Source organism: Siphateles boraxobius, unplaced genomic scaffold (genome assembly GCF_051911475.1).
Source record: "Siphateles boraxobius isolate OS27281-9 unplaced genomic scaffold, OSU_SipBor_1 72, whole genome shotgun sequence".
In the NCBI taxonomy this organism is placed as follows: Eukaryota; Metazoa; Chordata; class Actinopteri; order Cypriniformes; family Leuciscidae; genus Siphateles; species Siphateles boraxobius.
In genome coordinates, this window is record NW_027509200.1 from 1,612,060 (window position 1) to 1,633,095 (window position 21,036).

The window sequence follows — 21,036 nt, forward strand, 5'->3', positions numbered from 1 at the left end:
AAGACTGAGGGGCCATTTACATGACACCGTTTTCATCTAAAACGTTTTGGCCGTTCATTTACATGACAATGGCATTTTGGGGCCCTAAAAATGCAAACTTTTGAAAACGTTCAACGTAAGTTTGAAAAGGGTGATGTTATGCGCACGTGTATTGCATGTTCAGTCTATACGCGTATAGTGTTTCTTCACAAAGTGTCATCGCCAACTACTGGCCTGCTATGCATATACAGCGTTTTTAGTCCTTTTCGCAAATCCTTGTGAAAGGGGATTTTTTTTATGTTGTTGTCTGTTTGTGAAAACTTCTGTTTTTAGTACATCGTTGTCATGTAAACATACCCTGAAAGAGTTGTGGGAAACTTAGTGATGGTGACGTTGAAGTCATGTTGTTCATACGGTTCAAAATTCATAAAAGTTGTGTTCTAAATAATATTTAGTAATATTATAATAATTTCCCTATTTTCGTTTGATGTGCTATGCATTCTAATTGTATCAACATATTTTCATAGAAGGCCAAGGAAATAAAGGATAAAAAGAAAAAAAAACAAGTAACTCTTCTTTTTATTTTTATTTTTTGTTGCCTTTTTGGGTCCTTCAGCCCCTGCCCCTGAGGAGGTCTGTGCACGCCACTGCTCTCCGGGTCAGCGGCAGCGCCAACACAGATTTGAATGTTGCTATATGATTTTGTCAAAGGTTTAATAGACAGACGAAATGGAAGCAGATCGCGTGTGTGTTTGAATTGAGAACACAGTCTTTTAAAGATGAATCGTGCAGCTCTACTGTCTTATCTCTCTCTCAGCATATGAGTAGCGCGAGGGCTTTTCAATGCATTCAGTCTCACGTCGCTTTCCACTTGAAAGGGATATTACGTCACTCAAACTCAAAGATAACGACACATTTCATCCTCTGTTGGAACGAAAGTTGCCTGTATTATATATTATACACTGTTAACTGTCGCTGTAGATTTAGCTGCACTGTACTGTAAAAACCTACAGTACAATATTGCATTTCTATATTACAGTAAAATACCGTAATTTGCATTGCATTCTGGGCAATTTTGTTTGAGCGGGAAAATTTTACAGTACATTTTAGTGTTGCTGTAACCTGGCTGTAATATGCCAGGCAATAATACAGGGTTGCTGTAAATAGAGAGCATGCGCGCTGCCTGACTGACGTCAGAGCACAACTGTGCAGAACACTCACTGGATGGAGATCTTACTCTGCGGATATCTGGAAATTTGGTAAGTTAATTTTTACTTTTATAATAAGGTTTTAGGATTTTACGCTATAGTGTAGCCTACATGGCTTTTAATGTGAAATGACAGTGGAAGTTTAGCCAGCGACGGTTGCAAAAACACAATCTGCTCTTTTACCCCGCTGCTTGTGCTGACATTTTCAAATCTAACTCCGTGAATTAACATTACCTTACGGTTTATTTCGACCAAAACAGACTTGATGATTGTTTTAACGGTGGAAAGACAAATCGAGGGGGTCTTTTGTGAGTTTTATTTAGTTTCTGTCGAGTTTGAATTAAATGTGTTTTACGATGGTCTGCGAGATAACATTGCTGCATTTGACATAGCCTATACGGAGGACATACAAACAAGGTTTGAAGGATCTTATTATAACAAAAATATCTAACTGTTATCGGATGACGAAGTTGATGATTTTATGATTTTACGAACATGATCAATACTGGACCAAATTGAATAAGTCGTTTAGACACAAAAACACGTGAAAATAAGGCTTAAAAACACTGCACTTTCCTTTGCAACGCAAAATGAGCGATTTGGGCTTAGAGAGATTGGCTATTGGTACCAGTTTAGCCTTTTACTTCATTTCTATTTAGGCGGGAGACACAGTTATAATGATTATTATAATAGGGCCTAATTAAAAATATGAAAAAATGTGTAAATTGTTGAAAAACTTTATCAGAGTTAATGATCTATTAGGCAACAAAGACAAGTAAAAGGCATGCCAAAAAAAACAAGTTAGAATATATAGAGAGGTCAAGTGAAGCTTATTTTTTATTAACCTAACTTAGATGTATTGTAAGCAGATTTATGAGATATATGTCCTAAACAAGCAACACATAACAGTTAACTGAATAATATTTATTTTTATTTTTCTTACAGCTCTACAGTGTGGGGCAATTTTATTTGCAGCCTGGGAAGGAGTTTTCTGTAAGTATTTGCCATGTTGATACAATGGTTTAAACTTAAAGTTTTAAAATCTAAAGGTTTTTTTTTTGTTAATTAAATTGGCTGTTTTTGTTATTTCTACAGAATTTTCTTTTACAATTGCTCTCTTCCACTGTCTGTCTGCTCATCTTTGGTGCTGTGGCTAACAGGCTTTGTCATATGTGTTTTTGTGTGTCATGTCTTCTTCAGTTTTGGTCATCAGTCCAATTTTCACCAAGTTCCAGTACCACCTCAAAGTCCCAGCCAACCCTTGCACTTTTAAGAATTTTCAAACTTTTAAGTATGTGTGTGTATGTATGAGTTTCTTTCTTCTGCTGAACACAAAAGAAGATATTTTGAAGAATGTTGGTAATCAAACAGTTGATGGTAGTCATTGACTTCCATAGAATTTTTTTTCATACTATGGAAGTCAATAGCTACTTTCAACAGTTTGATTACCTATTTTCTTTAAAATATCTTCTTTAAAGGATTAGTTCACCTCAAAATGAAAATTTCCTAATAATTTACTCACCCCAATGCCATCCAAGATATCAATGTCTTTCTTTCCTCTGTGGAAGAGAAATTAATTTTTTTGAGGAAAATATTTCTGGATTTTTCTTAGAGTAATGGACTTCAATGACAACCAGCGTTTTGAAGTCCAAATCAATGCAGTTTCAAAGGTCTTTGAAGTGCTTGAAACAGCTGTGCACGATCGCAGCTGAGGAGGGGGGTCTTATCTCGCGAAACAATAGGTAATTTTCAAGAAAAGAAAAAATATGTACTTTTTAACTACAATTTTTCGGATTGAGCTGATCTGCAACTAGCCGGGAACTACGTCAACACGTTTAAAGGTCAGGCTCGATGTCGCCGACGTCGGCGGTACTTCCGCCGGCGACATCGAGCCTGACCTTTCAACGTGATGACGTAGTTCCCGGCTAGTTGCAGATCAGCTCAACCCGAACAATTGTAGTTAAAAAGTGTATATATATATATATATATATATATATATATATATATATATATATATATATATATATATATATACATACATATATTATTATTATTTTTAAAATAACCTATTGTTTCGCGAGATAAGACCCCCCTCCTCAGCTGCGATCGTTCACAGCCGTTTCAAGCACTTCAAAGACCTTTGAAACTGCATTGATTTAGACTTCAAAACGCTGGTTGTCATTGAAGTCCATTACTCTAAGAAAAATCCAGAAATGTTTTCCTCAAAAAAATTAATTTCTCTTCCACTGAGGAAAGACAGACATGGATATCTTGGGGATGGAATTGGGGTGAGTAAATTATTAGGAAATTTTCATTTTGAGGTGAACTAATCCTTTAACTATCCCTTTAAAAGCTGTTTATACCTGTAAACTTCTGGTGTACTGGACATGCAATGTTCTTAAATGGTTTTAATAGTGTAATTTATGAATAAAAAACATTTTTGACAAGGAAATTGTTTGGATTGTCTTTTGATTTGCAGTCATTCTGAAGTTGCATTATAATATTATTACCTATAGATTTATATACTGTAATAACTACATATTATTTATAGTATCATTATTAGTAATTTGAAAATTATAATATTTTTCAATAATGTATCAATATAGATATTACAGTACAATACCGTATAATTAATTATAGCAGAAGTAGACAAAAATTACAAAATACTGTAAAAATACTGTACAGTACTGTTTTGTAGTTTACAATACTGTTTGTGTACTGTAAATTGAATTACAATACAATTACTGTAAATCAAAATACAGTAACTTGCTGGCAACATTGCTGTACTGTAAAAATACAAGAAAATTGTTAACAGTGTATATAATATATACTATATTATAAATAAATGAGCAATACTCACGTCAGTGTGTTGAGTTGACAGTGTTTATCCTGCAGTAGAGCAGCGATCTGATTCACTCGTGTGTTTCCTAGTTTATGTTCACTCAGACTCAGCTCTCCCTGGAGTAACACGTTTTTACCCACAACACTATTCACATACTGACAGGCATCCTCTGCAGCAGGACTCAAAAACCTGCAGAAGAGTCAATTCAGCTAAATGTTCATTTCATTAAAAAATGATTGATGTTATAAAAAACTGAATTATTGCTCAAAAGACAAGCTCTAGTTAGTTATCTAGATTTAACACTTTTCTTTGAACATTTAAATACACGAATAAATATATATTTAAAAGAAACTAGAGCAACACTCAGTCCTAAAGCAAACTCATAAGAACAGAAGCGTCTCATAGAGCAGAAGGGCAAAAGTTCACTAGATCATGATTTTCAGTGTTAATACAGAGTGTGAAATTAAGATCTTTTTGGCTTTTAAGCAGGAGGAGTGAAAACGTCAGCACAGAGAAAACTGGCTTGTGAAACTGCATGTTTGTGAACATCTGGAGACTCATAGACCTGCTGTAGAAAGATGCATGGAATCTGGGCTTGATGGAAAACGTCTCAGGTTACGTATGTACCCCTGGTTTCCTGATAGGGGAACAAGACGCCAGGTCGAGCTGCGTTTGAGACGCGGTGGGAACCCCATACCCACTATGCCATAGTGACAAATGCCCGTTCTGTGTGAAGTCCTGCGCACACTAAGAAGCAAGCAACCTTGCCCCAGGAGTGGAGAGGTCAAGGTCATAAAACCTGACAAATGTATGCGGAGAGGACCAACCTGCCGCATTACAAATGTCAAGAAGGGACACACCCGAAATTAAGGCCATAGAGGCCGCCATACTCCTATTAGAATGGGGCTGTACAGCCATAGGTGTAGGCTGTCCGACCGCTTCATAAGCCAATGATATAGCTTCAACTATCCATTTGCTCATCACCTGCTTAGATGCAGGGCATCCTCTCTTGAGTGACCCAAAGCAGACAAATAATTGCTCAGACTTAGGCCACAGGGCAGCTCTGTGAACGTAGGCATCTAAAGCCCGAACTGGACATAACAGGTTAAGTTGTTCCTGATCTGGGGTATTAAAAGGTGGAGGATAAAAGGCCTGCAGCACTATGGGGCCCCCAACATTAACTGGGACCTTAGAAACATAACCCGGTCTCGGGTAGAGGAATGCTTTCACCATACCAGGTGCAAATTCCAGACATGAAGGAGCAAACGACAGGGCATGTAAATCACCAACTCTCTTGATTGAAGAAATAGCAAGGAGAAATACAGTCTTTAGAGTGAAGAATTTCTCTGAAACCTCTTCGATGGGCTCGAAGGGAGCCAAAGCCAGACCCTCAAGTACAATGGCCAAGTCCCAAGCCGGTGCTCTAGAGTGAAGTGCAGGTCTCAACCTCAGTGTACCACGGAGAAAATGAGTGATTAAAGGATCTCTCCCGATAGAAGAACCCCCAGAGGGGTGTGGTAGGCAGATATAGCCGCCACGTAAACCTTTAAGGTGGAAGGAGATAATTTGGCAGAGAACCGGTCCTGCAGGAAATCAAGAACTGAACCAACAGGGCAGTTAACAGGATCTAAGTGACGTTCACCACACCAAGTGGAGAATAATTTCCATTTCAATGCATAAAGTCTTCTCGTGGAAGAAGCTCTGGATTGGAGAATGGTCTCCACGACCTCAGTCGAGAGACCGGATTCCCTGAGTCAGGCCCCTTCAGAGGCCAGGCCCACAATTTCCACAACTCCGGCCGAGGGTGAAATATCGTGCCCCTTGCCTGGGACAGCAGGTCCCTCCTGAGTGGAATCTCCATGGGAGAGCCGTCCAGAAGAGACACTAAGTCCGAGAACCAAACTTGGGTCGCCCAGTAAGGGGCTACTAGTAGCAGACGAGCCCCTTCCCGGCGAACCCTCTCCAGAAACCCCGGAAGCAAGGGAAAAGCGTACAGGTGCAGCCTCGGCCACACCTGCACCATAGCATCCAGTCCGAGAGGAGCTGGTTGCGTGAGGGAAAACACATGGGACAATGGGTTGAATCTAATGATGCGAAAAGGTCTACTTTAGCCTGACTGAACTTCTCCCACAGGAGCTCCACCACCTCGGGGTGAAGTCTCCACTCCCCGGGCCTCAGCCCCTGCCTTGACAGAATATCCACTCCCACATTCTGACGCCCCGGAATATATACTGCCCTGAGTGACAGCAATCTCTCCTGGGCCCATAGGAGGATCTGATGGGCCTTTTTGCAAAGGTGACGTGACCTCAGACCCCCCTGATGGTTGATATAAGAGACCACCGATGTGTTGTCTGTGCGGACCAACACATGATGGCCTCTTAGGTCTGGCAGGAAATATTTGAGCGCTTGAAATACCGCCATCATCTCCAAACGATTTATGTGCCAGGAACATTGATGGTCCTGCCAAAGACCTTGCACCGAGCCGCCACTCATGACCGCTCCCCATCCCGTGAGGGAAGCATCTGTCGAAAGCGTGACGCGTCGACAAGAAGCCCCCAGCACTGGGCCCTGGGCGAGGAACCAAGGTTTCTTCCACATGACCAAGGCACGAAGGCATAGCCGCGTGACCTTGATCCTGCGGAACAGATTTCCCCTTGGAGAAAACCCCTTGGTACTGAGCCACCACTGCAGGGGTTTCATGTACAGAAGGCCAAAAGTAATTACGTTGGACGCAGCTGCCATGAGACCCAACAGTCTCTGAAACTGTTTTACAGTGACTGACTGGCCTAGTTTCACATTCCTTGCGGCTATGAGAATCGCAGAAATACGTGCAGGAGACAGACGTGCCTGCATTGTGGTCGAATCCCAAATTACACCCAGAAAAGTGGTCCTCTGTGCAGGGAGGAGCACACTCTTCTTGGTGTTGAGCCGCAACCCCAAACTCTTTATGTGGGACAGAACGACATCTCGATGCCGAACTGCCAACTGCTCTGACTGAGCTAAAATCAACCAATCGTTCAATGTAATTTAATACGCGAATGCCCTGGAGTCTCAAAGGAGCCAGAGCTGCATCCACGCATTTTGTAAAGGTGCGGGGTGATAAACCTAGGCCAAATGGAAGAACCCGATACTGGTAAGCTTCGCCCCCGAAAGCGAACCTCAGGAACTTCCTGTGATGAGGATGGATAGATACATGGATGTACGCGTCCTTCAAGTCTATTGTGACAAACCAGTCCTCGGACTGAATCTGTGATACAATCTGTTTGAGTGTAAGCATTCTGAACTTGAGTTTCTGAACTCTGCTGTTTAGATGGCGCAGATCTAGAATAGGACGCAACCCTCCATCCTCCTTTGGAACAATGAAGTAACGGCTGTAAAACCCTGACTCTCTGCTGGGAGGAGAGACCCTTTCTATAGCTCCTTTTCGAAGAAGTGTCAGTACATCCTGCTCCATAACCAGAGTCTGCTGTGAGTCCACTACCATAGAGAGGACCCCCTGAAATCTGGGCGGACGAGAACCGAACTGAATGTACTGAACTGTAACCCTTTTCTATTATGTGCAGGACCCATGTAGAAATATTTGGCAGAAGTTTCCACGCTGCCAGAAATTCCGATAAGGGAACGAGTCCCTCGAGACTGGTCTCTGGATTTGATTGAACAATCTCTTAGTGATGAAAGTCCTCAGATCCTGTCTACCTCTAACAGGCTTGGACTGCGACCGCCATTCAGGAACCCCGGATTGAGGAGGCGCCCGAGCGGCGACGCTCTGCTTTTGCTGACTTCTATATGCGGAGCTCGTAGACCGACAAGACTGCTCAGGCTTTATGTTGTGAGCAGCCTCGGGGACACTGGACCGGCGAGGAAGAAACCTCTGAAACGCAGCCGCTTGTTTCTTGTTTTCTTGAAACCTATCGACAACACAATTTATAGCGTCGCCGAACAGACTTGTAGGTGAAAGCGGTGCGTCCAGAAGAACAGACCTATCTTTATCCTTAATCTCTGATAGATTCAACCACAAATGATGTTCCGTGGCCACCAGGGCTGCTATAGAACGGCCCACAGATTTGGCCGTCTCCTTGGTGGCCCGGAGAGATAGATCTGTCGTACAACGCAATTCTCGTATTGCATCAGCACTAACTTCCCCCCAATTCTCCATGTCCCTCAGCAGGTCAGCCTGGTATGCTTGGAGAATCAACATAGTATGTAAGCATGGCGCGGCCTGACCTGCTGCCGAATACGCTTTACCCACCAACAAAGATGTATTTTTTAAAGTCTGGTGGGTAACGTCGGGCTTTCAGAGAAGAAGATGACTCGGGGGAGAGATAGCTCACCAGCGTGTCTTCAGCACAAGGCATAGTCAAATATCCATAGTGATCAATCCCTTGAATTTTACTATAATTACTAGTCTGTGGATTATGCACACTGAAAGACGATGGTTTAATCCACGATCTCGACACCTCGGTGTGAAGATCGGGAAAAAATGGAAGTTCCCAACGAGGAGGTCTTGATCTAGATGGTAGATAATGTTCATCTAAAAGACTCTTTCTAGATTCAACATCAACATCATCGGCTGGCCACTCAATATTTAATTTAGTAACAGCACGAGATAAAACCTCCAAAAGCTCCTCATCAGCAGGGGTATGAGCTGGCGAACACTCAATATCCCCCATACTACCGACATCCAGATCCTCAGAACTGGATAGCCGTAATATTGGTGCCTCAGCTTGGGAAGGAGAAGCCGCAGAGCGGGCTCCTTCCTGGGCAAAGACACCGGACCCAGCAGGTAAGGGCTGAGAAAGGGCGGGGCCCATCTCAAACCCCGCTACTAGATCCATTTGCGAACCCCAAGATGAAAGCCGACGCTGTGCCTCAGCAGCAGCGGGACCCGCACCTCGGGGAGCGCAAACCGAACCGTCCTCCTCAAAGAACGCCCGGCGAGAATGGAGAGTTTTCATAAACAAACTCATGCAATGCACACAGTCAGCCCCCTCGAGGACTGACTGGGCATGCTCCACTCCCAAACAAGCCACACATAGACGATGTGTGTCCCCACCCGTGATATAACGAGGGCAGGGAACAACACAACGTTTATAATCTTGCTTGATCGCCATAATGATAGATATATATTGAAATATATTGGGCTTGACAGACAACAATAAATAGACAAGGACAGATATACAGAGAGCGCTTGCTGAAGGTACAGAAGCTGTCGCGGTCTGAATTCAAGGGTGCTTTATAGTTTCCTGGTCTATGACGTCACCTATGTCGTAGCGGGCTTCCATTGGACTTATTTTACACGTGCTTCATGAAGTAATCACACAGAGCATCGAGTTTCCTTGAAAGGGAACGTCCTGGTTGCGTATGCAACCCACCGTTCCCTGAAGGAGGGAACGGAGGACGTAGTCGACGCCGACTGAAATGGGATCTCGCTAGAGAGCCTGTCTTCTTCGAGTACTATTGAACGAGCCAATGTAATTGGCGTGCGTGATTCGCATCACACACTCCGCCCCCGCGGCGCGGGTATAAATACGGAAGTGGATGCACGCACTAGTTGCTTTTCGCTGAGGAGCCGAGAGTAACCCGGGGTCAGCGGTGGTCCAGCGGTAGTGGCAAGGGGACTACGTCCTCCGTTCCCTCCTTCAGGGAACGGTGGGTTGCATACGCAACCAGGACGTTCCCTTTCAGTCGATAACGTCGGACGTAGTCGACGCCGACTGAAATGGGATCAACCATTGAACACGCCACTAACGCTGCCACCTTCCAGTGCCTAAACCAAAGCCTCCTGATGCCCCCGCAAACTTAAGGCGGGGAAGGACAGGGCTTAGGCCAGGGAAGTCACTGCTGTTCCTACAGGACCACTGGGAAAGCGTTCACCGTACGTTGGAAGGAAGGGACGCTGGGGAAGCCACATCCAACCCGAGGGAGGTAATGTGGAGAATACACATATGAACTGGGCGGAAACCGGGCAGTCTAACATATGGAATGTCACTGGGGTGGCTCCAGCCTAAGACGGGGGGAGACACACCGGACAGTGACGGCAGAGAGACTCTGCCGAGGGAAGACACGGGCTCACCGCAGGGAGCCGTATCGTGGAAGAATACACATATGGGGTCACCGAAGGGACCACAACATATGGACCCAGCCTAACACAGGTTCCACACTGCTTACGAGTGGTAGGCCTAACACCAGACGTACCGCACGTCCGACGTCGGAGGGGTGTGGAGGAACTCAACAGGGTTCAATTTTAAGGGAACTCAACTGGAGTAGAAAGGCGCACGTATCCAGTCCATAGGAGGGGAATGGCGCAGCAAGCCGACACTTGAACCGGGCTCACGGTGAAACTGGCTTCATGAGAAGGGAGCCCACGGGAAGCAGCGGTTCAACTAGGTGTCGTCCAGCCCCCAACTCTAGAATCTGTTTAGCAAAGTATATCGTCAACGCCCAGGCGGAGCACTTTACACTCATCATAGAGGAGCTCAACACCTAAGTGGACATGTTGCATCTCGGATCTTTGCCGAAATGAAGGCAAGCACTAAGTGCAACTTTGCATGGAAACAGCCTTCCCTCTCTGCTGAATTCCAACAGATATTTGAAGAGCTGGTCTGAGGTCTATGACTTGCATTCTGTACACGTCCAAGCAAACGGACAGAGAAGCCAGGGCTGGATCTGCCTCCTCCAGGGCAGCGCTTGCAGGCTCACCACCTGCTCCTATTACGGGAGAGGTAGGAACCTTGGGCACAATCCGAGCCGGGGTCTCAGCTTGTTAGAGTTAGCCGGCCCAGACTGCAGGCACAATACGTTGACCGAAAGCGAGCAAGTCCCTACCCTCTAGTAGAGACCACGCGAGCAGGAGAACTGATATAACAGAATTTTTAACTCACTGCCTGCTGTGGCTCAGGGGCGGTCTCTGCAGTGCAGTCGCACCAGGGACAAGGCCCAAGAGGATAAAGAGGGACACAAGGATTTACAAGACCTTGCTCCTCAGGAACCTGACGATCAGAACGTGCTTCTGCATACCTCTGCAACACGATGAGCGTCGTTTAAACACCGAGGCAACATCATTTTGAGGGTGATTTAGGAAAACAGCCTACTGCAACCCATTTTGCAGGAAAGAGAGCACTGAAGTGATCGAAAGCTTTCAGGATCTCCTCTGGAGAGACGACTAGGTTCCACTTCTAAAGGCGTAAGCACGCTACCCAATTCTAGGGGGTGCTCGCAGAAGTGATGGTAACTATCACATGTTCTTGTGATAGTCACCTGAACCTCCGCGTTCAGATGTAAGACCGCCCGGAATCTCCGGGGGAAGAACGCGTGTGCCATCGTGCCCCGTCCCCGAAAGAGTTTTCAGGGGAAGTCAGGAAGGCTGTTGAAGGGAACCAGGTCTAGTTGGGCCAATAAGGGGCAACTATGAAGACCTGTTCCTCTCCTGACTTGGCACGTAGGTGCAAGCGACGGGTGATAAACTCACCGAGCTTCAAGAGCATTTCTGCTCAACACTTGAGTGCGAAGAACTTCACTGAACGACAGGAGCATTTCTGCTCAGCACTTGAGTGTGACAAGTTCACTGAGCTTCAGGAGCATTACTGCTCAACACCTGAGTGTGATAAACTCACTGAGCTGCAGGAGCATTTCTGCTCAACACTTGAGTGCGAAGAACTTCACTGAGCACCAGGAGCGTTTCTGCTCAGCACTGCGTGTGACGAATTCACTGAGCTACCTGTGATGAACTCACAGAGCTACAGGAGCATTGCTGCTCAACACCTGAGTGCGATGAACTTCACTGAGTTTCAGGAGCAATTCTGCTCAACATGAAGAGTGATAATTTCACTGACTTGCAGGCGCAAGGCGACCTTGAGTCGCAGTCACTTTTAGAAGGCTCACTGGGGTTAAACGCATTTCTGCGGGCCCCTGGGGCAGCTGAGACCCAGTGTTTGTCCAAGGGTAGTCCGCTCGGTTTACCCAAACACTGGCGGAAAAATAAACCCGGGGGGGCAACTGAGCGGCCCCGGAATGGTCATGACCCAGCCGGACCCAGGGGATGGAGTCTCCACTTGCCCTGGCTATAACTGTCGTGAGGCTCGATGGCGGCACGATTGAGTAAGCGGGAGGAGTGGAACAAGGCGCCCTCAGAAGCGTCTGACTCCAAGGAGGAGGTGACGGGTGAGTTTGTGACATGCAGGGGAAGCTTGCGCAACGGTCGCAATGTCTAACAACTCGAGGCACGAATGCCCGTGTAGTCGGGGGTCGCCCAGGCCCCGTTAAAACACGCCCTTTGTACATGGCCCCTCTGTTGAAGAGGGTTTGGCAGCAGACCGGGGTGAACTATAGTCACACAGGGTGAGCTGCTCTGCCACGGTCACCTCGGGACTCGATCGTGAAGCTAGTGCTGAAGCGGTCACATATGGAGGAAGCCAAAGGCTGCGACTACCATATACCCCAGGAGCCTCTGAAAGTTCTTTCAGTGGGACCCTTTCTCACTTCAACACCAGCTGAACACATTCTCATTGGAGAGACATGTTGGACCGAGTACCTCTCCAAAACTAGAAAAGAGATACTCAGCCCGTGGGCGAGATTACTCTCTTCCAGTTGACCTGAAGACCCAACGGGCTCTGGAGCACTCGAGGGGAAGGACACTGTACTGATACTCCACCCTTAGACGCAACACACAGGATGGCCTGCGGTGCGGGAGGTAGAGATCTGAAGCACATGTCTTTCAGGTCAAAGCTGCAGACCAATCTTGGGCCAAGATGGTCACGACCCACCACCTAGTAGCACGAAGAACGAGTTTACAACTGGCCTTCGTACCGGCTGGAGGAGCGGCTATATCAAATCCTTCGCCAGCAGGATAAGATAAGCACGCACAAGTCAGGAGCACTGCTCAACACTCGGTGTGATGAATATCACTGAATTTTCAGGAGCACGTCTGCTCAACACCTAATGTGATGACTATCACTGACTTGAGCGGGGTAGCCGAGCCTGAGGTGGGGCAGCAAAGTAGAGAGAGTGGTGTTAGTGTGCTGTGCAACACTTACCTGTCTCCAGAAGCGGCAGGGGGCGCGTGAGAAGGCGGATGACCGGGTCCTTGAACGCACCAAGCTGCCTGCTGGCGACCAAGGGGGAGCTGAGGGGTGTAAGGCTATACAGGGTCACACCCGCCAGACTGGCCCTCCTGGGACCCAGGAACAGATGAAATTGCTCTCTCTTTGAAGTGTGGGTACCGGTTGCTCCGCTTTTTTTTTTTTTTTTTTTTAGGGAGCCAGCGGCGGAACAGACACACACACAAACAAAGGCTCCACCCGGCCCTCACCCGGGGGGAGGGAGTGATCGTGCCACTCCAAGAGCATCTCATCCATTCCTGGGCGGCCCGCTCCGGAATGCTTTCGCTGTCGCTTGCCACCTGGCTTGGCAGCGCCTGGAGCGGGCTGTGCGTCTCTACTGCGGCCGGCTCCATGCTGAGGCCTGGGTGGAGGCTGCTGCGGAGGGCCAGCAGGAGCGGCGGCCGGAGAACGCCCACGGCGACGAGCAGGCGGAGGAGCTGCCACCGGCGGCGGGTGGAGGCAGCAGCTGGCCACCAGGGCAGGATGTGCCGGATGACCTCCGTCTGCGCTTGAGCGGCAGAGAACTGTTTGATGCAGTTCTCCACCGCGTCGCCGACCAGCCCAACCTGGGAAATTGGGGAGACCAGGAACCGAACCTTGTCCGCATCCGCCATACCAACCAGGCTGAGCCAACGAAGGCGCTACTGGACCACCAAGGTGGACATCGCCAGACCGATCACGCACGCTACGACACCCGTACCCCGGAGGGTGAGGTCGGATGCAGTGCGGTGCTCACCTATGAGCGCACGGTCTGGATTACCCTCGTGCATGCCATGGGTGCCCTAGCCTGCAGCAACGCCATGGCACGCAAGAGGAAGGGGCTTGCCCACAGGCTTTGTAAGCTCTGCCCGTCGGAACAGACGAAACTCACAGGCCTTAGGGGGGAGACGAGGATCCCCCCAAAAGGCAGCGGCCGCCGGACACAGGTGCACCTGTGTCGACAGACCGCTCCAATGGAGGGACACCTCGCAACCCTTCACCGTTCCTCCATCAAGGGTAATGAGGGGGAAAAGCTAGTCAGGCAGTTTCTGGCAGAGAAAGATGCTGTTCACCACCTGATAAGCTCTCCATGCATTTCGGGAAAGAAAGGCACTGGGGCGGCGAGCTGAGAACCAGCGCGGCCCGCCCCAAGATACCAAACTCCAGATTCCAACCGAGACTGAACGGGACACGGTGGAGGTTCCACTCGAGCCCGGCAGCCTCGGCGGCCCGTTTCAGCATAGCTGATAATTCTGGATCCGGCTCGGGCAACATTGAACTCCCGGAGGGAGACAATGCAGCCGAGTCATCATCTCTAGAAGTCAGCTCACCCTCCGATGCTGCAATCGGCGTCCTGTCCTCCAGGGGAGCCCCGAGTGAAACCGCTGGCCCACCCATTACAGATGGACCAGCAGACAACACAGGAGGCTCCAGTGGTTGCAGTGGAAGGGAGGAGTGAGGAGCCCACAGGGAATGGTTACCGGGCGGGACATCCAACACTATCCTCCGGTCACCCATCCCACACAGCACCCGAGGGTGGGGCATGGTAATGGGGACTCGCTCTCCGCGAACGAAGGCGAGTCTCGCCCTCAACACTGCGACAGTCATGTTCCCACAGTGAAAACATGAGCAGTCCACAAAAGCTGTCTCAGCGTGCTGTAAGCCAAACACGTGACACAACAGTTGTGACCATCAGAGAGAGACAGGGAACGACCGCACCCAGAAACGCACGGGCGGAATGACATCTTGAAAAAGACGCAAACGCACCCGTGTTGCTCTTTCAGAAAATAGGACCGTCACCAGTGCCGGAGCACACAGGGGAATGACCGCGGCAACACTGAACAGAGAACTGAAACAGTGAAGCACTCACTTTTCCGCCCTCTAACCAGCCATCAACACACACAAACATTTAGAAATTTGTTGCTGTTAAAACAGCAGTTGAGAGCTCAAAGCTCGCGATCACCGCTGCACTCGCGCTGTAGAACACCAGCACTGGGAGAGTCTTCCTGAAGAACACCGACACACTCGCTCGTTGTAGACAACAGCACTCTCAGAGACATCAAACGATCGGCTCCGAAGCGAAAGGCAACTAGTGCGTGCATCCACTTCCGTATTTATACCCGCGCCGCGGGGGCGGAGTGTGTGATGCGAATCACGCACGCCAATTACATTGGCTCGTTCAATAGTACTCGAAGAAGACAGGCTCTCTAGCGAGATCCCATTTCAGTCGGCGTCGACTACGTCCGACGTTATCGACTGAAAGGGAACTATTGTATTCAGAAAATTATTTCACTAAAAGGTTATCTAGAATTTTCTTATGGGAAGTGTGCACAAAAACAAAATTGTGCATGTTTATTATCAAGGTATACTCCAGAATAGCAGCACATACTGACCCATGATGTCTATTTGGCTGCGTTTACACTGGCACAAAAAATCCAATCTTTTACTCACATCTGACACAGATCAGAATGTGTTGCACACATGTAAACACAAAAATCCGCATGAGATCCGATTTTTTCGTATCCGATCTGAGCCGCTTCCAAATGTGGATTTATATCAGATACATATGGCGAAGATGACATGTTTATTCACAAAGATGGCTTTTTAATGTTTAATTATGAGCTGACGTGCCTGTATGCACTCACTCACAGCCTTTTATAGAGGTGGGAATTTTTTAAGAAAAGAAATTGCACAAACACAGAAATATTCAGGAGCTGGTGTTCAACTCTGCCTGTGACTTTTATAAATAGAACAGCTTCATTACTGGAAGCTACATTATTTTTCTCAGCAATGAGGTGATAACTTCACTGTAATTAAACCAACATCTCTCTTTCTCTCTCTCATTCAAATTTATTAAAAATATATATATATATACTCAGAGATGGGCAACTCCGGTCCTGGAGGGCCACTCTCCTGCAGAGTTTAGCTCCAACCCTGACAAAAACTCTATTCTAGTAATCCTGAAAACATTGATTAGCTTGTTCAGGTGTGTTTAATTAAGGTTGGAGCTAAACTCTGCAGGACAGTGGCCCTCCAGGACCGAAGTTGCCCATCCCTGATCCCTCATGACTACCTGACATGAATTATATAAATAATTTGAATAGCACGGCCATTCAAAACAAGGGTCTACCATGTGCATAGTAAAACCATCACCGAAAATCATTTTGGGCGGGAATTAATGTAAACAGATATCGGACACTATCTAGAGGTAATATAAACAGGCGGGCCAAAAAAAAAAGGATATGGTCAAAAGATCGGATCTGTGCATTAGGACTTGCAGTGTAAATGCAGCCTTTGACCTGTAGCTCGTAGCACAACTAAATGTGTTGACTGTTATCATCATCATGACAGAATCTTTATCATTTTGATGCAACAAATTGTCCAGCGTATTGTATGTCTAAAATAATGTATTTGTTATGAATATTTAGCCTGCATATAGCTAATTTTGTATTATTTCATCCCGTCTCACCTCAGTGTCTTCAGTTGACAGTCTGTATCCTGTAGTAATTCATTGAGCTCCTTCACTCCTGATTGTCCAGGATCATTTCCTGTGAGATCCAACTCTATCAGGTGTGAAGGGTTTGATCTCAGAGCTGAAGCCAAAGCTTTATAACCTTCTTCTGTCACACTGCAGTTGGAGAGTCTAGAACAGAGAGGAAAACATTCAGCTGATTAATCAGTTAAACCTGAACAATATAAATCCTTAAACTTCAATTTTATTTTTTCCTTGTACAAATGCATTGAAAGTTAGTTGCAAAAACTGACAACTAAATATGGAGGAAAACAAAAGGCATAGAAAACTTTAATATGTTCGACATCAACATCACTTTCGAGATTGCAATTATATAATACTGTACAGTTCTGAAAGTCTTTGATCTGAATGATCCACAACACGTAACCTGAAAATGGTTGAAAAATTAGAAAATTATAGTTTGAGAAAGGCCTAATTAATGCCCTAGCGTTAATGGCATAATTAATTAACTAATTGTTTTGTCTGCTGGAAGCTAGATATTTTAGCAGACAACGTTTAAAAAAATGGATGTTTCTTACACGAACGCATCGCTTCACTTCAGAAGGCCTTTATTAACCCTCCAAAGCCGCGTGGAGCACTTTTATCATGGAAAGATGCACTTTGATGGACTTCAAAAAATATACAGCCAATCACTGCCATTATAAAGCTTGGAAGAGCTAGGACATTAATGTAACTCAGATTGTATACATCTGAAAGAACAATGTCATATACATCTAGGATGACTTGAGGGAGTGTAAATCATGGGCTAATTTTCATTTTTGGGAGAACTATCCCTTTAAGTACCAGTGCAGGTGTAACCATTACACCACATATTTTACAAGAAAATATATTTGTCAATGACGCTCAGGATTTGTAGCTCTTATTCTGATCTTTAACGTTAGATCTTTCCTTTTCTTGGAACAAAAGTATTGCTTAATGTCGCATCAATATTACTCAATGAAAAAACACAATAACAATAAAATCACACAAAGACAAACTCACTTATATTAAACATCAAAGTTTTATCAACAAAAGAAATAGGACTGATGGCATGGTATACCCCCATTGCAACACTAATAAATGAAAGATATTTGGATTTTCCCTTAATATAAAACAAATGCTTAGTTTGTAGTTCATTATTATTAATGGAAATACATCAATAATAAAATAGTACAATGACAAATCCGCTTATATTAAACATTGGACTTTTATTAACAAAATGAATAAGAAGGATGATATGGTATACTCACGTTTTAACAGATAAATAAAAGATCTTTGAATTTTAAAACAAATGCTGAGTTTGTGGTTCATTATTATTTTGAATGAAAAACACAACAATAGAACAAAGACAAACTCACTTATATTAAACAAAGAAATGCAACTTTTATTCACAAAAGTTATCTCACTCTAGTCATGTGACTCCTGTGGCTCAACTTACCTCAGTATCTCCAATTTACACTTTATATTATTCAGTCCAGTGCAGAGCATATTCACTCCTGAATCCTGCAGATTATTATTGTTCATGTTCAGCTCTTTCAGATTGGTATCTGATCCAAGAACTGCAGCCAGAGCTGAACAGCTTTTGTCTGTTAAGTTACAATCATTTAACCTACAAGGGAAATTAATCACATCACATAATTAGATGGAACACATACATTTTTCTATATACAAATATTGCATTTATGTTCCACTCTTATTTCTACATAAACAGCATAGTAAAGAGGCTGAGTTAAACAAACATTACTCTTTAAAAACTACTATTTCCTGTCCATTAGTATTTTTTTTTTACAGTTTTTAGTGACAAATTTCATATTTTTTTCAGTGACAAATTTCCTAGATATAATAAAGCATGTTTGAAAAAAATATTTGTGTTAAGATGTATAGCTTGTAAGGCTATAGGATTTTTTTCTCTATTTCGGTCACCTGATGGAGTTTGGGTTCTTGCCACTGCTGCCTCTAGCTTGCTTAGTTGGGGACACTTAATATTCAACAAATTGACTTGACTTCACAGACACTATTAGATGAGACAGTTTACACTTTTGTGGCAAGTTAACCGTCTGGGGTCTAAAGTGTTTTTGGGGTCATTGAGATATTTTGACATGCCCTGACATTTGTGCTTTTTTCAGTTGCTTATAAACTTATTAATGGCAAAGGTGTAATTACACTCTATTTAGCACAATCAGGGCTACCATAATACGTGAGGAACATGTATGTACAAACTAAAACTTAAAGTTTCTGAAATAAGGCCACAAAACACATACTAAATATGTGTCCACAAGACTTTTAACTAATTGATGTTGTCGCCTAGAGTTTTTGCTTCAAAATGATCTGAAAATCATCCTGCCTAATCATTTACACAAAACAATACATTGATTTAAATTTTATGAGACACTTTTTGTTTGGAAAGGCAATATGCGTGGAGGCGTGTTCACACCTGAGAAGACAATGACCGCATAATGGGCCGCATAATGAGCTGCATAATGAGCCTTTCACACAGGTGTGTAACGGGGTACCAAAGAATGCAAGGACAAAATAAATTATATATATATATATATATATGTGTATATATATATATATATCAATATCACAATTAGAAATTGTAACCAATTACAAATAGGTTACAATTACAACAACAATTACAATTTTAAAAATATTTCTTTGTAAAAAGTATACATTTTATCATACGTATTTCAAAGGTAAGGATTCATTAGTTTGAATATTGGAACAAACACTATAATAACATCTTAGTTGATAATTCATTATACCTACTTTATTTTTGACAAAAAATCCCATACTATATATTTAACATATGAGCAGAAATTGCCGAACAAAATCTTATTTATTGTGGCAATAGTCTTTTTTTACAGTAGCCTAAAAACTTTATAATCTATCCAAAACTAATCAACGAAATCTTGTCTAAACATTCTTATTTAGTCTGTAACATATCGTGTTTATAATATATTAGCATATACAAGTTAATTTGAAGTTTGTTGCTTATACAGACATTTTATTTCAACATGTTTCAGTCTATTTTTACTCATCTTAGTAGGCGTTAGCAATATAGTTTGGATGTGTTCATGTAAAAATAACGTTTACTAATGTAGGTGCGAGAGTGAATGAATGGCACAGACATGCGCTGTATAACTGTAGTAAACAACAGCCCGTGCACGCGCCTGTGCCGTTCATTCATCATTCACAGACAGACAAGCAATTCATATTTAAACAGTCTTTTTGCGGTTTACAGACACTATTCAATATCGCAATTAGAACAAAGCACTTAAGAATAAATTACTTACTATATCAGCTGGATCCGTTGCTCCTCGAAATTAAACTACCAGCACTTCTGGTACATTTTCCAGGATTATTAAATAGTATTATTCCTCACAGCACAGCAAAATGAGGTAAAGTACAAGATTCTTATTAAACTTGATGTGTTTTATAATCCAGCTGATGTTGGCGTTTGCATGTTTGCCTCAGATCATTTGCGTTTGAATAGCATGCGCTCTCCGTGGGCGTGGCACATTAACACTTAATGAGGTATAATGAGCTGAAAAGAAAACGACTGAAATCTCTCACTTTTCATACAGATTACATAAACTGAGAATATTTGTTTTTTTATAAAAATTACTTCATTTAAAAGAAGAAAATTCAAGCTTCATAAAGAAAAATCTCTCGTGTCTGTGTGACAAGTATTCGCTGAGTTACAGTTAATTTTCAGTCACGTTTCAGAATGGACTTCACTGACAGAGCGAAGACAAAAGTTGCATCATGTTTATTTTTCTATATTTGACAAAAAGCACAACACTTTGATTTTATTGTGAGTATACACGAAAAAATAGTCACTTAACAGGATCGGATGATGTATAACAATTATATGTAAGATCAAAATCAAAAGAGTATTTTGAGTCTCTTTTGCACTGATAAGAAAAAAAGCAAGACTATCGCGCCGGCCCGATAGCCGACCCCAGGGTGTTAAAGGCCTTTCACTATAATTCTAAAAATGCCTCCATTCACATATACACGTCTTTTTGATATGAAATCTTTAATGATTTAACATTTAAGTAAAGCTAAGATTACTTAAACCTAAGAACCTATTTTTCAAGTTTAAGGTCAACCGATGGGTGATGCCGATATCTTAGAGAGCAAGGGTGACCAATAGGTGATATATCACTAATTTAAAGATTGTAAAGAAGCATCTGTAACCCAGGGTAAAATTGACCTGAACACACCCTTCATTCATATTTTCATGCAGGAGTCACATGGTAGTCTCAGTAAACGCTTTCAACCAATCATAGCACTTAAGTGTGTTTTTACAAGCTGCGGTGAGTTCCCCAATCGGTAGTGTGAGGGGGAAGCCACCGGAGTGCTGCACTCGTGTCCACTACCGTTGTTTTTAGAAGCCGACTGGTGCTGCGGTGT

The 21,036-nt window shown here is 44.1% G+C and overlaps 1 protein-coding gene and 1 long non-coding RNA gene across 2 annotated transcripts in view; one reads left to right on the plus strand and one right to left on the minus strand.

The window, feature by feature from the left end:
* LOC143724299 (NACHT, LRR and PYD domains-containing protein 12-like) overlaps positions 1 to 21,036 on the minus strand; it is a 575,203-nt gene that overhangs the window by 18,989 nt on the left and 535,178 nt on the right. The window contains exons 20-21 of the mRNA XM_077217284.1: positions 16,576 to 16,749; positions 4,048 to 4,218 (exon numbers count right to left, since the gene is read on the minus strand). Of these exons, the coding sequence (XP_077073399.1) occupies positions 4,048 to 4,218; positions 16,576 to 16,749 (345 nt within the window). The remainder of the gene's footprint in view (positions 1 to 4,047; positions 4,219 to 16,575; positions 16,750 to 21,036) is intronic.
* On the plus strand, positions 1,189 to 2,480 carry LOC143724319 (uncharacterized). The gene is made up of 3 exons (XR_013197350.1): positions 1,189 to 1,238; positions 2,133 to 2,180; positions 2,388 to 2,480. It is a non-coding gene; the product is annotated as an uncharacterized LOC143724319 (long non-coding RNA).